Source organism: Ischnura elegans, chromosome 2 (genome assembly GCF_921293095.1).
Source record: "Ischnura elegans chromosome 2, ioIscEleg1.1, whole genome shotgun sequence".
Lineage (NCBI taxonomy): Eukaryota > Metazoa > Arthropoda > Insecta > Odonata > Coenagrionidae > Ischnura > Ischnura elegans.
This window is the reverse complement of record NC_060247.1, coordinates 114211570-114228747: the sequence shown is the minus strand read 5'-3', so window position 1 is coordinate 114228747 and position 17178 is coordinate 114211570. Positions and strand designations below refer to the sequence as shown.

General features: G+C 37.1%; 1 protein-coding gene across 4 annotated transcripts in view; it reads left to right on the top strand.

The window, feature by feature from the left end:
- LOC124154437 (pyruvate carboxylase, mitochondrial) overlaps positions 1–17178 on the top strand; it is a 105482-nt gene that overhangs the window by 73596 nt on the left and 14708 nt on the right. For 2 of the 4 annotated variants that reach the window (XM_046528152.1, XM_046528151.1), the window contains exons 2-12: positions 88–419; positions 4434–4618; positions 4746–4911; positions 7310–7455; positions 8864–9088; positions 9890–10053; positions 10536–10698; positions 11779–11961; positions 12506–12740; positions 15565–15618; positions 16612–16993. In XM_046528152.1, coding sequence (XP_046384108.1) covers positions 263–419; positions 4434–4618; positions 4746–4911; positions 7310–7455; positions 8864–9088; positions 9890–10053; positions 10536–10698; positions 11779–11961; positions 12506–12740; positions 15565–15618; positions 16612–16993 — 2060 coding nt within the window. In that variant the 5' untranslated portion in view covers positions 88–262. The remainder of the gene's footprint in view (positions 1–87; positions 420–4433; positions 4619–4745; positions 4912–7309; positions 7456–8863; positions 9089–9889; positions 10054–10535; positions 10699–11778; positions 11962–12505; positions 12741–15564; positions 15619–16611; positions 16994–17178) is intronic. The other 2 variants (XM_046528153.1, XM_046528154.1) reach the window with 1 other exon arrangement.

Below are 17178 nucleotides of genomic sequence, written 5' to 3'. Positions count from 1 at the left end.
AAATTTTCTACCGAAATGTAAGATTTCTGAATTTGGGAGTGAATATTATGATGTGTATTGTTATGTGATGAATCCTTCTTATTCTAGCAGTAGCTGTGAAAAGGAATCGAGAGAGAGAGGAGAGCAAGATCTGGAGAGACCCAGCAGACTTTCACACCCTCTGCCCCCTTCAGGCGAATACCAAGAGGAGGAGCTTCTATTCTTCCGTCTCCCTCCCTCACAACTATCCACTGAGATCTCTAGAGGAGTATAACAGCCCAAGATGGTTGCCCTAATGCCTGGGCGCTGTGCCCTCCTGCTCCCCGCATCCAAGATGCACAGGGTGCTCCTCAAGCACCGACGACCTCCCCCACGCTTCCGCACCCTAACCTCTGATGTGGAGTATCGACCAATCAGGAGTGTGCTGTGTGCTAACAGAGGTAAGGAAGCTTTTGTCGAACTTATTCTACTATCTCCTCTCTAATTTTATTTCGTATTGTGTCATGTTCATTTCAAATAGATAATGACTTATCATCAATAGGGATATTTTCCAAGGTTTAATCTTGTGGTTTCACAGCTTATGCACTTGATGAAAGCTTTTTGTGTTCTATATGTTCATTAGGAATGAAACTTGGATGATGAATTTGCCCATGGTCATCCAGATCAAGGATATTCATCCTTTGAAATGTCAGCAGCAGTTTAAAAGTCAAAATAGACTCATTATTTTCTTTTGATCCCTTTCACTACTGTAATGAGAAATGTAATTATCTACAAGACCTTATGAGGGTCAGTATTTTGTGTTTAGATTGGTTATCTCTTTGCAGGCAATAAGTTTGTTAAAAACAAGTGAACTGAGCCAGTTGTCACAACTTTCCATCCTGCTGTTTTCCATCCATAATGCAATAAATAATGATCTGGGCACAAGGCCACGTACCCTATCCTTCTCTCTATTTGACTTGATATGTGACATAAATGAAAGAGTTAATTTTTTCCCTACGCATAGTTACAAGCTATAAATTGAATCCACCACTATTCCTAATTTCAATGTTATTATTAGTTGTAACCTTGGAATGGCATACATTAGAATTCTTTGTATTCATGAAATGTTTTCACTGCTCACTTAACATCCTTAAATTATTTTTTGCCATAAGTTAATGAAGTTTCCACTCCTACATTCTTGACAATACCTAGCTTCCATTGATATGTATCAGTGCAGGTTTACAAAATTTACGTCTGAAAAACTTCAATTCTTAGATCTGCAGTCACCCTCCTTCTGTAAGGAGATGATTTGATTGCTACTTTGTGACATTCACACTTGATTTTGAATGGCTGAACTGGCTGGGAGTGTACAAAATCACTGCTTCCCATCAATAGGCTCCATCAAGGGAATTGTGGCTTCATAAGAAAGTGAATCATTCTCAAATCAATGAGGAACTTGCATGGGTCGTAGATTGCTCTAAAAACTATTTTGAATAAGTCAAATGGATACATTAGCTCGCAAAAATACCTTCAGTTTCTCCATTCAACATCAAAAGAAATAAAAAAATTGCATTTAAAATCGAGAAAAATTTCTCTGAGCCGACCACTGCGCGAAGACACCCGAGCGTTGCCGAGGCCAGGCGTGACGTCATAGGTGCCTAAACAACCGTAGGGAGTAGGGAAATATGCTGAGCGCATGGTGTAAAATTTGTTTTGAGGGAGTATTTAGCCACTCATCGTCACTTTATTTTGTTCTGTTATTCTTGGGAAAGTTTTCCTATTGCTATTGTGCCTAGATTATTACTTGGGATATTAATAATGCGGCATCGGGATGATGAAGTACAAGCGTTTCACTTCGTATGTTTTCGTTATCAGAAAAATGGATGATAACGTTGCCACTCGTTCGAATAGTACACCTGAAATTCATCTACGTCTACATAATACCCCGCAAGCCGCCTAAAAGGCGTGTGGCATGGGGTGTTAGGACACCAGCCTTTTTTTAGGACACCAAAAATTGATGCCACGACCCTCATGGAATTTGTTAAGACAAATTATTGCTATACGTCGGCGGCAAATCGAGTTGTAAAAGAAACTTGTAATACTGGAGGATAACGATCGTAAGCTGTTCTGTTGACATTAGAGTAAGCTGTGCTGTTGAATTTGGCAACGCCGGATTAACGGAGAAGGTAGTCCTATCCGCCCTACGGTACGAATTCACAGCAAAACAGTCTGCACACAATCCATATGTGAGATCGCGAATCGGTTCCGCTGCCAACACACACACAAGCTACAACCTATTTCAATAATATAGGTAAATCCATAAACAATATACTAGCATATACCATAAAAATATAGTGGGAAATAGGCAAATACTCTTATCAAAAACTGGATGTCACTGTCACATTCTTATATTCATCACGTACAACTTACAATTACAGAACTCGTTATGATGAAAACAACTATTTATTCACTGATTTAAACCCTTAAATTAGCCCACACAAGTGACACAGGTGACTTAACTCACTACTATTCGTTGAAATAATGGAATAACAAACTTCACTCACAGTTTTTATTTCAATAGCGTGATCGTGAAATGTCATATCTACGGTGAACAACGGAGATAAGCACGCCACTGACAATTTTTACACTACTGTGAGACATTTATCGTTAGCGTAAAAGCACTTTTTACAATTCAATTACGATGGAATACTGATAACTCTTGGCCGATATTTTTCAACCTTGTCAAACTTTGTGCATTACAACCACTGGCACTGTGATTATTAGCAGTAGCTTAACGGGAGATGTCACGTTGAAAATAACACTATTTTGGCACAAAAATGTTCCTAGATGTCTCCAATCAGCGAGCAAAAGTTGCATTGACTGGAATTCACCCCATAATACAAGCACAGACAGTCCTAAACGACGAATTCTCCGGTACCTACGAATAAACGGATGACGTGATTGTATATAAAAGCTAAGCGGACATTAGTAAACATCAAAATCGTTCTAATTACATACTTAAATGAATGATATGCCGTCGATAAAATCAACTTACAATTAACGTATCCCCCTTCCAATGGCCGTGGCTCAGACTCCTACAACGATGTTATTTAGGTATTATCAAATTTTTGGTTTAACTGCTCCAGTTTTATATTTTATGCCCTTACTCAGATATTAATATTATAAATAATGCAAAATACGAGGGTTTCCAAGCCTCTATCGTCGGATATTTATCTTTAAATATAAAATAATCAACACGTCTAACAAACGAAGCTCTCACAACTGCTGGCAACTATTACAAACAATCACAACAATAACTTCGCGTGATGTTTAGGCACCTTTGACGTCATCGAGGCTTCGTCGGCAGTGGCTTGGGGGGTGAGGGAGTTTTTCCCGCGCTTTAAAATTCGTTATATTTATCATTAAATATCTCGCGAAGGAAAACTCAGATTTACATGCGGTTTTCTTTGTTGTATTCAGAAAATAATTTTCTGTCCGCCTATGAAATAAAAAAAATTCATGCAAGTTCCCCATTGTAACAATAATATGCATATAGTTGTCATGGTAGACAAAACTCAGTGGGTTCATTGGTGATGAGAATCCACTGATTGGCACCCATGCATGTTGAACCTGAGTAAAGAAAAAACCTCCCATGGGTAAATTAAGTCTTGACTAAGGGAATAAACAGAGCCCAGTGCTTCCACCAGAGATTTTTATTCTGTCTTGAAGAGCCAAGAGTGCCTTAATTGGATAGGGACCATCGTGCAATGCAACCATTTAGGCCTGTAGCGATGGAGGGCTTTAGGGGATTCTGCTCTATCTGAAAAATTTTCCCTTGTTGTGGCTTCTACCAATATATCTGTGGAGAAGAACTGTAGCCCAGGGGCATATATTATCTGACACACCATTTTTTATGTATTTACTTACATTTCATAATGTCTGTCAATAACCGATAATGATTTTTACTTTCAAACAAATTTCAACAATTTCAAACAAAATATGTCGCAGAATAAATTTATTTAAGAATTTTATAGTTCTCCGATTAACTACAAAATATCTTTATGGGCAACCTGCATACCATACGAGCTACGTTCGTGGCAAATTCCTGGCTACGTGTCTACAACCATTGCAGGACAAGGAAATCTATTTAACAGGGAATGGATGCAACATCCACATGTCATAGGGAAAGGATAACTGGTCCAACTAGATAATGGTTCCTGAAAGAATTGTCTTTCCTGTTTGCAAATGTAGAAACTGCATTTATTTTCTGCTGTAAATCAAAGGAAATGGTGTTTCTATTGTTTATATTGATTCTTTGCCACTGGTCAATGGTTTAAGAGTGCTGTTCTGTTTTATGACTAAGTAAGGTTTATTTCAATATTCATCCCTATTTTCTTGTTTTCATATGGCATAACACGCATAATACATTCTTTTGTTTGTGCATCTTAGTGATTGATCCACATGTCTTTCCACAGGTGAGATTGCTATTCGAGTGTTCAGAGCATGCACAGAGCTGGGAATTCGTTCGGTGGCTGTGTACTCGGAGCAGGATAAGATGCACATGCATCGTCAGAAGGCTGACGAATCGTACTTGGTAGGAAAGGGGCTACCTCCCGTTCAAGCCTACCTCAACATTCCGGAAATAATAAGGGTTGCTAAGGTTAGTGAACAATATCAGTCTGTCTGTAGCATTCTTTGCACGTCCAATCTATAGGTCAGAGATAGATTCCGCTGAAAGGGTTGATAATACAGCCTTCATTTAATCATTATATTTTTTTGATTCACAGGAGAATGATGTGGATGCAGTGCACCCTGGCTACGGGTTTCTGTCCGAGCGGTCAGACTTTGCTCAAGCGTGCCATGATGCTGGCATTCGCTTCATTGGCCCATCCCCAAAAGTTGTGCAGCAAATGGGAGATAAGGTGGCTGCTAGACAGGCCGCCATTGATGCTGGTGAGTAGAGGCATTTTGGGGCTCTTTATGTTTTCTAGGATTAGTCACCTAATACATCTATGGATGTTGATGTGTTAATTTTATGTTTTCAATACACATCTAAGATAAAAAAATCACATACATGGAAGGGACAGAATACAATAAAGGACTGTTCATACAATACAATAAAGGACTTCATTGTTATTAACTGAAATGGAATGCCACAAAGTTACCAAAAATGTATAAGGTTTTTACATTCAATCGAGACAAAACATCTGCTCACAGGAAATTTTTTGAATGTATCATCTTCCTTGTTTGGTGAGACACAAGGTTTGTTCCAAGTCCAATCTCAAAAGAAACAGAATTATAAATGAGAAGTAACATAAACTATGCAGGCAGATATGAAAAGGTGAACTCTACAAGTGTAATACAGGCAAAAGATTAGACAACTCCAAAAAGCTTCAAAATGTTATCACATTCAGAAAACTCATTTAAGGAGTAAAATTTTTTTGTTTAACTCTGTCACTAATTTCAATCTCACTCACACAACTTTAGCCTCCATAGGAAATCCATTAAAAAGTCACCCCACTCCAAGCTCATCAGTGCTTTGAAAGTGCCTAAAGGGATAGAAATCATCATTCTTTTTTCAAATTTTCTCTACCTGAGAACAATGCTAATGTGACTGGTGCTACCATCAATACAGGCGTTGCAAACATAAATGAATACATATACTGTGTCAAATTTTATTGTCCATTTATGAAGATGGATGGGTGGAAGTGAATTGCAAGCGCAAACAAAGCTATCCTTAAATAACAGGGACATCTGAGAAAGAAAGTACCCTCACTGGAATCCCTACCTCATCCCCACGTATGGAATTTTAGACCCAAAACAACTGAGGAAAACTTCAAAGGGTATGTGAAAAAAGAAATTCCAGTAATTGATACATCTACGGACATGTAGATACAAAAACTCAAGTGTCCCAAGGTGATCATGTGTCCTTGCAGCTGTGTGTGAACAGTAGTTTTCGTGAGACTCTCTCTAAGGCTACTTTCTGCCCAAATTACATTTTTGTTGAGTATTAACATATTTGGAAACCACGGCAGCCAATGCAAGGAAAGTAGTTTGATGAATTAAGATTTGGCGCATAAATACACAGAGCCCATGGAACAAAGCACTGGACCTTAAGGGCCGGTTGTGTGATTGTAAACCAGATGTTATTTGCGTTAATGAAGATTGGTCAACTTCAAATGAACTTTCCTTCTTTAAACTTACTGGATATTTCATGGTAGATGCCTTCTGCTGTTCCAGGCACAAAAATTGTGGTGCAGTAAATTTTTGTTTGTGTTTTCAAGTTTTATTTCTATCCATTTTACTTATAAATCTCTCAATTGGCGGTAATTTTTTTAATGTCGTGCTGTTGTCCTTTAACTTTATTTATCCTATTTATCCTATCCTATTTAAAAGCCTATTTATCAGTCAATGGCGTAGCCAGGGGAGGGTCCGGACCCCCCCTAAATATAAAATCACAATTATTTTCCCTCATAAAATAAAACAAAATATGTATTGAAAAATCATGAATTTACAAAATATTTTTTTAACAAATAAGTTTTTTCGATTATGATTAGTGTTAAAATTAGTTTAAAACCCATTACTTAGAGCCTTTTTTTTTTTTTTTTAATTTTGCCCCCCTAGTTTTGGACCCTCCCCTCCCCTCCTCCCCTGAACGAAATTCAAATTCCTGGCTACACCACTGTTATCAGTCTCCTTCGAGTGACTTTATTGTCTTCCTCAGCAAATTCAAAAATGTGGTGGAAGCAATCAATATATAAACAGAAATGCAACATGGCAATTAATGGTAACCCCTGAAGTATTCCATTCTATTAGCCTAGACTATTTTTCAGTCACAATGAATTACCACTAAATCTTGTATCACTTCACCGAAATGTTATAGGTAAGGATATGAGGATATGATGGCCCCATTGGATTTGGATGCAACACACAATACTCAAAATATGTACATAGTTGAAAAAATTTCTACTAAGGATGAAGAGAACAAACTATATATCTGAGAAAGTAGAGAATTGGTTGGCAAAATTTGATATTTCTTCATGAATTTATAAGGAGGATGAAACAATTCCAATTATGTAGGTACTTCCATATTTTAAAATTTATTGCTGAAAAATTGCATTTAGGAGTGAAAATTTGGCAAACAAACTTCATATTCGATGGCATATAATAAAAATGAAGTTCTATGTAAATTTTTATAAAATTTCTTCAATCGAAAGTATTTTGCTGCGTAAAGGGTTAATGATTGACCCTCAAAAATTGGTTGGGAGATGTCCTTCTAGTCTTCCCCTGACAATGACTCCCATGCCATGCTTTTAAAATGAATTAAAATTCTATTTTGCATTGCTTTCAGAGGTACCAATAGTACCTGGCACTCCAGGTCCCGTGACCTCCTCCGAGGAGGCAATGCAGTTCTGCTTGAAGCATGGCCTTCCAGTCATCTTCAAGGCTGCATACGGTGGGGGTGGCAGAGGCATGCGGGTCGTCAAGAAGATGGAGGTAGGTGGGATTATAGTGGGGAATGTCCCACCCTTCTCACTTATGTGGGCTGGATTCATCTACTACCCTTAAGTGGGAAGGGAGAGTGAAATTCTAGAGGAAAATATTTGATTTGATTTAATTAAATATTCAAAAACAGCCAATTTTTCAATTTAATATTTATTAAGTGTGAGAAATACACTGCATTATCAAAAAAGTAAAACTAAAACATTCACTAGTTGGTAACAATATCAAAGTAAAAACAGAGAGACCAAAGCATAAATTGGTGGACTGCAACTACTTGAAAAACTTAGAAATTAATCAGGAGAAGACTTTTTGAAGCAGGTTCTTGAATGATCTTGTGAGGGATATGGAGGAAGGGCAGTCATATTAAATGTTACCAAGGGGGAAATTTGCGTCGAAAAAATCACTTGTCTTCGCCAGGATTGATAATTTTGTCCTAGGAATAATTTGCATTGCTGCTTGTGACTACATACAAAATTAGTTGTTTTGTTAAAATTAGTTGTTATTAGTTGTGTTGAATGAGGCTGGAAGTCTATAAAATAAGGTATTTTTTTGGGGTGAGGAAGGCTGAGTTAAGGCTTGTGTATCAGGTGATTTGGATATTTCTCCCTCTACCCCTGACGTCATAACTTTACCCAGCTTTTTTTCTCCCCTTATGCTAAGACTCCTAACCACTAACTGATTTTATTCGAAGGCATCTGAAATATCAATGTATTCATGTTTTTTACTTGATATACAATGACTAAGAGCTGTTACCCTCCCATATGATGAAAGATAATAATAATAATAATTTATTCTCCGCAGACCATACAAATGTAGGTATCAGATTCGTCAGTATATATAGTACAACATAATTATTTAAATACAAAGTACAAAAGCATCACAGTATACATGGGTCATAAAGAAAATGATTCAATTTAATATCTGAGGTAAAGGCATTACTGTCCAGATGCTAATTTGCAATGCATTGTAAAACATATAAAAATAATCATATCATAAATGTAATGTATTTTGGGTCATTATCTGTACCATATTTATCTGAATATAGTCCTCTCTTTTTTTCTGAAAATTCCCGCAGTAAAATTAAAGGGGGGATTATATTCAAACGCATTTTTTAAATTTTTTCTGAAACTCTAGCCTCAAAATTAGGGGGGGAGACTATATTCGGAGAAATTGTGTGACTCTACAGGCTTTTGTATTTTTACATAGCTTGAAATTAAAAATAGAAATATGCATGTAATGATTGTTAATATATTTATCTCTGGTAAAAACCATCATGCATTTATTTCTTCCCTATTGGCTCACATTTTGTATTTTTCTGTCCTCATTTGTTCTGTATCTTTCACTCTGGTTGGATGTGTCTTTCTGGGAACACCCTTTTGATTTTTTTTTTGTTCTCGGGTAGGAGGTGGAGGAAATGTTCCAGAGAGCAAGCTCTGAGGCAGAAGCAGCTTTTGGCAATGGTGCCATGTTCATCGAGAAGTTCATTGAGAGACCACGGCACATCGAGGTGCAGATATTGGGAGACAAGGCTGGCAATGTGGTGCACCTCTATGAGAGGGACTGTTCGGTGCAGCGACGTCACCAGAAGGTGGTGGAGATAGCACCTGCCCCCAACCTTGACCCCAAGGTCGGTAGTATTCTTATGCATACTTTAATTCTTGCACTGAGGTCAACCTTGAGTTGCCCAATGGAGATTGGAATTAAAACGAATGTCCGTCTTTGTCCAAATGAATGTCCATGATTGGTGATTGTTTTTCGGGTTCATTCCACATTGACTCATATTTTGCTGACGACAGTTTCGGGCACGTTCCATCTTTGGGTCCAAAATTTTTCGCAAAATATTAGTCAACACGGAATGAACCCGAAAAACAATCTGCAATCAACTCACCGCGGAAGCCTCTTTGAATGTCCATGATTTTTAATCAAATTTACAATGGCTAATATTTGATTATTGAGATGATACATTGAATGCTTAGTGAAAATTGATTTCTGATTTTAAAATTAACCTTTATTATTGAAATTAATTGGTGATTTGAATTGAAAGCCAGCAAAAAAAGTTATTACTCCATGGACTGTTAGTGAAGCTGATTCAAATGCAGCACAGTGATGGGAGGATGAAGTTAAACTGACCTGTTGAGTTGTCAACGGTCATTCCCTCAACCAATTTCTCATCCTTTTACCCACTCTCCCCTGCTTGCTGTTGTTGAGGCACTTGGCTGCTGTATGGAACTTTATTCCCTTCAGAATACATAGCTCTATTTTAATTTTTTTATGTTGCATATAAATACTGGATTATTTAGAATTCAAACAAAAAAAACTGAAATAAGTATGGTCAGTTTGTCTTTTCTAGAACTGTGATTAAATTAAGTTAAAAATGTTGTAAGTTATAAGCAAATTATCTGTGAATATTTAATGCCTATTCTTTTAGGTCCGTGACAAAATGACTGAGTATGCTGTCCGATTGGCAAGAAGTGTAGGCTATGAGAATGCTGGTACTGTGGAGTTCCTGGTGGACGAGTCTGGAAACTTCTACTTCATTGAGGTGAATGCCCGTCTGCAAGTGGAGCACACAGTCACTGAGGAGATAACAGGGTGAGGAGATGCAACCCGTGATTGGTGGGATGGTTAACAGATTTGGCGTGCACAGAAAACTCATAATTTATGGATATCCCACTGGATTTCATTTACTACATGTTTAACCAGTTTCCAGATACATATTAGTAGCAGTTCTTTAATTTATTGTACAGGAGTTGGTAACCCGCAGCACACGTATGTTCGTATAACAATGTCATGCAGCCTACACAATTTTTGAAATTTTGCTATTCCAAATACTTCATGTGTTGAGATTACGTATGGAGAAAAATTTTTCACCCGTTGAAAATTTAGTGCATTAGTTATTTGTTAGTCATAGTGCACAGTTATTTTTATTTTAAATGAATGCTAGGTTCTGTTGGTATTATTTTCAATATAATATGCATTAATGGCAATTTAATGTTCTGAGACTAAGATTTTTTAAATTGTGCTGCTAGCAGTGAATACAATCATGTTTATGATTTTGTAATTCTGTAATGCAGGATAGATTTGGTGCAGTCACAGATCCGCATTGCCGAAGGGATGACCTTGCCAGAGCTTGGCATGAAGCAGGAGACCATCAACCCACAGGGCTATGCCATTCAGTGCCGAGTGACTACGGAGGACCCAGCCAAAAACTTCCAGCCTGATACTGGCAGGATAGAGGTAAAATAATTTATCCAAATATCGGGTCCCAATTTTTTATTGTCTCATTCAAATCTCTTTGTTCAAGTTTTTTTGTTAAAGCATTTATTTAGTTGGATCCCTGATGAAGGAATATCTTGGCTATTCAATGGGTGCACTGCATGTATCCTAAGCTTATGAACTCCTTTTTTACCCTCTTAATCAGTAGGATTTAGTTGCTTAAGTAAATTGTTCTCCCTTGAAAATCTCCTACCCTGTTGTCGAAAGATGGCTAAGTTATCTGCTTACTAAAATTAAATACTAAATTAAATCTTTATTAAAATCCAAAATTATTATAAAATACTGGGATACAAGCTTGTGCTTGAAAATGTTGTTTATGAAAAGTTAGAATGTTTAAACTGATATCGCTGTAAAAATTTTGGTATATCATAAGTGATGTATCTGTGGGGATATTTTACCTATCATCTCATTGCCTCCAACTGCCTTATTTAGGGTTTGCATGTGCCCTTAGCAAAATTTAGGTCACAACTTTCCAAATAATTGGACATTGGACTATAGCATTGAATTCTGAGAGATAAGCTTGTAAAATCCAAAATAGACTCAAAACTCTGGTGCTGTTATTAATTTTTCATTGCCATAACCCATGCTCACAAAGTAGAAAATCATTCTGAAGTACATAATTAAATAATTAAAATCTTCTTGTGTTACTCACATTTTGCTCAAATTTTCACATTTCAAAATGGAACCCTTGATGTGTGGTAGTCGGGGCAGTTTTAAGTTTTGAATTTTTACTTAAGCATTAATGATTTTAAACGCTTCACATGTTTCAATTGTGTTGGAAGAATACTTAAAAATCTGTTGAACACACATCACAGATGCCTGATACAACTTCACAATCTATAGAGTAGGCATGTCGGGAATTTTCTGTGTGAGGTCTTTCACTGTATTTTTTCTCTTTTGTGAGGATTCTCTTATCTTCTGTTTCAAGTTTTAATGGATCTCTTTGATTCAATGATAAAGTCAATGGTGTTGTTTCCTGGGAGTCGTTCTTGCTTGTTTCTGAATTTCCTCTCACCTTGACCTTGTCGCTGCCATTTGCAGGTATTCCGCAGTGGAGAGGGGATGGGTATCCGACTGGATGGCGCTTCGGCCTTTGCTGGTGCCCTCATCTCCCCCTACTACGACTCGCTCCTTGTCAAGGTGATAGCCCATGCTGGTGACCTGCAGGCGTCCTCTGCCAAGATGAACCGAGCACTGAGGGAATTCAGAGTGCGAGGTGTCAAGGTGAGTGTGGCCGGAGAGATGAAGCGTTGCTTGTTGAGAGAAGGTCGTGGTGATGTTGCAATTATTAACTCATTTCTTCCTTATCAGTTAATAACACGGAGTGACGGTGCTTTTCAAACAAATACAACAATGATAATCCAAACAGACTACTGACGATATTAATATGGATCATATAATTATAACATAAATAATAAAAATCACACTCCAACTGGAGCTGTGACTGCAAGATCAGGGAAATCATTTGCATTAATAAAAATCTCCTCAGAATCGATCATTTACAATGACAAGAAATAGCACAACAAATATTTGTCTAGCATTATTTGGACTTTTATGTTCCACCATTAATTCTTGTTTGGAAGAATGTGGCAAAATCACCTTGTCATTAAAGATAGATTAATTGCTATTTTTCTGTAGAAAGAATAAACTTATAGTTTCTATAGAAATTTTATTTCACGCCATACGACGTGTTCACCATATCAATGTGCACCCACAGATCTCTTGTTGATATTTTTCATTTATTGGATGCTTGGGTTTATTTTTCCAGACAAACATTCCATTTCTGTTGAACGTGTTGGAGAATCAGAAGTTTTTGAATGGCACTATCGACACACACTTCATTGATGAGCATCCACAGCTGTTCCAGTTCCAGCCAAGTCAAAACCGTGCCCAGAAACTTTTGAACTACTTGGGCACTGTGTTGGTCAATGGACCTTCAACTCCACTGGCCACTGGCCTCAAGCCAGCCGAGGTCAAGCCACATGTGCCTGAATTGCCTGATGGTGAGTGGCAAGAGAAGTAGTGCACTCATTGCATGTACTTATGCATATGCCTCTCCCTAGTGTAATATGTACATCTCTTCTTTTCCAACTATGTAAACTGAAACTAAGGATTATTTTTTTCACTTGTTAATTATACCATGCACTATGTTTTCCTTTATCTCCCAGCCCACATGCACATTCATGAGATAGTGTAAAGCATCAAGATTTCATAACTAGTGTAGAACCTTTCCTTCTACGAAAGCTGTAAAAATATAATGATATCATGTGTCCAATCCTGAAAACTATGAGTAATTTATTCTTTTAATTAGTAGGGTTAGAGATGTAATCTGCATGAAGCTGAACTATTTATATTTTCATTAGGCTGCATTATGGAAATGGTAGTTCTGGTCAGAAAATATTATTTTATTGTCCTGTTCATATAAGACATATAATAGCAGGTTATTTATCTGTTAAGGTGCCATTCATGAGGCTCATTATTAGGCCTCGGGTACGATACACGAGTGGCACTCTGAAATCGGGCCTCATTTAGTTGCGTGTAAATCTATTGAGGGTGGGTACGATATGTTTGAGCGGTGAGCGACAGTGAGCGGCACCGCCCAGTGCCGCTCATGGTTCCAAGTCCAGACCGATTTCTTTTCCACTGCCGCTCGCCGCTCAGTAGATTCATCCTTCAGTGTAGTTGAAAATGTAAGCGGAGAAACAACAAAGTAGTGAGAATACGGCCAAACAAAGGAAGACTGAGGTTAGAAAAGGTGAGAAACCTGAGCGGTTAGAAAATTGCTGCTCGTATTGTAGCCACTGCTGCCGTTCACGTGCCGCTCAGGTTGCCGCTTGCCGCCCGCCGCTCGTATCGTACCCGAGGCCTTACTTGATCCTGGTCTAAAAAAAATTTGGGGCTCTTGCTTGCTTGCTCAGTTGATCTTCATATGCAAAATATATTCTTCTAATATATGTAATAAAGTTCATCCATACCCAAGTGGACATACAGTTCTAATCTTTTCATAATTAATCAGGGTTCATACCAAGCGGGGAATTCATGGAAATGGCAGGAAAATAAAAATCAGAAGTTTTGGAAATATGAGAGAAATTAGGTTATGATCAGGTAAAACTCTGGAGGCATAGAAAAAAGATGAAAATTGTGGTCGACTGAGCTCACAGCAAATGAACAAGGTTGCGAGGTTGTTGAGGTCGTTTGACTGGGGAGGTTGGTGTTATGTTGTCGTCCTTGGTGTGTGGCATAGGTTGATGCCAGCTTGGTGCTACTTGACTTTAATCCTGCCCCTATTCCTATTGTTTGACTTAATTTCACAATACTAATTGCTACATTTTTCCATGAAATCCCTATATACGGCTGCTTAGCTGGTGATATTAACTCCGAGAAATTTGAAAAATTCAGACTGGAAATAAAAGAGAAGTCAGGGAAATTGACATAGTAAAGTTGGTATAAACCCTATGAATAAATTCTATTATTTCAAGGAAACATTAGTTGTGGCAAGTTCAATATAAATGTGCTACAGCAATGGGCAGGTTCAGGGAAATGCTTATTTTTTGGAGTTATACTGTATTTGACTAAAATATAGAGATTCAAATGTTATATTGTGAAGGAATATTTTAATTGGCATACATTAGTAGTAGTGATAAGAATAATCAAATATCCTGTGTAATCATATAGCTAATAATAATGTTAAATGTTTTTTTTCTATTATGGGAATGAATACTTCTTTTATTTTTTAAATTTAAATTATTATTATGATTGGATTCCATTCCTTGTATGAGCTATCAGACTGATTGGGCTGGGCTAGAGTCAGACAGTACAATTTTGGGTTGGGTCATGCTAAGAAACTCTAGGATGCTCTTGCGTTTCATGGCTCTTATTATTAGGGCCAGGTTACTAGTCTCTGGCTGGATAAGTTATTCTGTTAGATTTACTTACTGTATTTTTTTACTGAGGTATTTTTAAAAACTATAATTTCATAGTTCCAACTTACCTATCTGAATATTTTTGGTGAATTGCTCCATATTCTGCTGAGAGATATTTTTCATATGATATTGCAGTAAATTCTAGAAGAGTAATTTCATATCTTTCTTATTAAGATAAAGGAAATAGTACTCTATGATGTCTTCAGTTTGATATTGGCTGAGGATATTACTGATGAAAATAAATTATAAAGCATAAATTATATACCTGTTAATTTATATTTTTATAATTAAATTATATTACTTTCTGAAGGTATTATAATATTATTCATTGAATATTTTAAACTTGCCTTTGCTTTTCTGAATGTTAGTTTTGTTTGGGTCAATATATCTGCCGTTAACTAAAGTTGGTTTTCAAATAATTCTTGGTACTAAAGTTGAGGCTTAAATTTTTCATTTAAAACAATATTTGACTTTAATGAGGAAGAAATTAGTTGTTTTTAGGTACTATTTGTGAGAATAATACATTGCTATGCTTTTATGATGATTATTGCTGGAATTAAATTGTGCAATAAACTGTCCTTGCCCTCTTTTATGCATTGCTGATTTTAATTTAATCACAAATGCAAAACTCGAGAATGTACTCCCATAAGAATCCCATACATTAAATGAAGCATGGCTGAGTAACTCATAAAAAATTTTAATTGGTTTATCCTAATTGATTGGCTGCAACTTTAATTTAAAAAGTTATTTCTGCTAAATTTAGCCTTAGATTTATTCCTTGTACATAAGGTGATATGTTGATATGTTGATATGTTCCTTATTGCATGCTGCTTTTTATTTTTTGTTTGTGGATTGCACATTTTTATGAGTACGCCGTTTTTCTTTTCGACTTATGATATTTCAGGTGCCCGGATCATGGTGTCCTCAGAGAATAGTGACGATGATGGTGAAGTAGTAGGTTAGTAAGAAACTCTGCTTCCCAATAATCCTCATCTTAAGTTCTCAAAATGCCTGTGGCTCTCCCTCAACTGAAATCTGAGCTGCTTTTGCTCTGAGGTGGTTCATTAGTCCTATCCCACCAATCCTACAAAATAGTTGCATATTCATTTATTCAGATCTTTCAACACCAACTTATCACAAAAAAGTGAAATATTTGATGGAACAATCTCCAATTCTTTTCCAATTGGCATATTTAATGGTCAGTTTTAGTAACGGACCAACTTCCAGAGTTTTAATTAATAGCAAACTACATATTAATTAGAAATATACAGGATAACATGGAAAAATTTGGTGGAATTTGAGCTACCCTCTATCAGTTAATTGAGTTGCTGCTCATGGAATTTTTATGCAGTTTTTGGTGCAGTGAATTAGTTGTGAATTTTTTTACTTGACAACACAAGTTGCCCTTTTGATGTTTTCAGAGAATATAGGGATGTCCTGGCACAGATGAAATCAGTTCTGTTGCCAAAGCTGCAAAGCTGTCATTCTCAAAAAATTAGGGTTTTTCTTTCATCTCTTTCATCTGGACTAATGAGAACCATAGGAGGTACAGTGAGGCTTTGAATTTGGCTGGTTAAAGTTAGGTTTTTAAATTGGTGGTCTTTCTTGAAATAACTTGTCCTTCCCAATACATCCTCACAAGAACTTGTAAGAATTTTTGTCACCCGATTCTGCGGGACAGTATTTTCCTTTATTGTTGTGGATAGTGTGTCATAAACATATCATGATATGCGTCAATTTTCTACAGTCTAAATATTACATGCATTGTGTTTGCATCCTCAAGCAAAAAAAAAATGTTTAAGAATGTTTCTTTTGCTTTGGAATTTTAATGTTAGATGTAATGATGTCAATTATTGGAAGGATTATTGAGGCATGAGCTGTATTACATTATAATGGACAAAGAGTGTTGCTAATTTACTATATATTTCTCCTGTTTACATGGGATATGCAGAGGCCCCTAAAGGATATAGGGACGTCCTCCTTAATGATGGTCCTGAAGGTTTTGCTAGGGCAATTAGGGCCCACAAGGGTCTTCTGCTGACGGACACCACTTTTCGGGATGCACATCAGTCGCTGCTGGCCACTCGAGTGCGCACGCACGACTTGTTGAAGATCTCTCCGTTTGTGGCCCACTCCTCCTTGGGGCCCTCGCTCCTCTCTGTGGAGAACTGGGGTGGAGCCACGTTTGACGTCGCTCTGCGCTTCCTGCATGAGTGCCCTTGGGAGCGACTGGAAGACATGCGCAAGCTGCTTCCAAATGTGCCTTTCCAGATGCTGCTCAGGGGGGCCAATGCCGTGGGTTACACCAACTACCCCGACAATGTGGTTTACAAGTGAGTTTTAAGAAAATTCGAATAATGTATTTTATATGCATAATTTTCTCTGTAGGACTAAGATTTGAGTGGTAAATTAATGAATGCACACACATTTAGGAAATTCAATTTAGGTATCTGTGCATTACCCCGACAATGTGGTTTACAAGTGAGTTTTAAGAAAATTCGAATAATGTATTTTATAT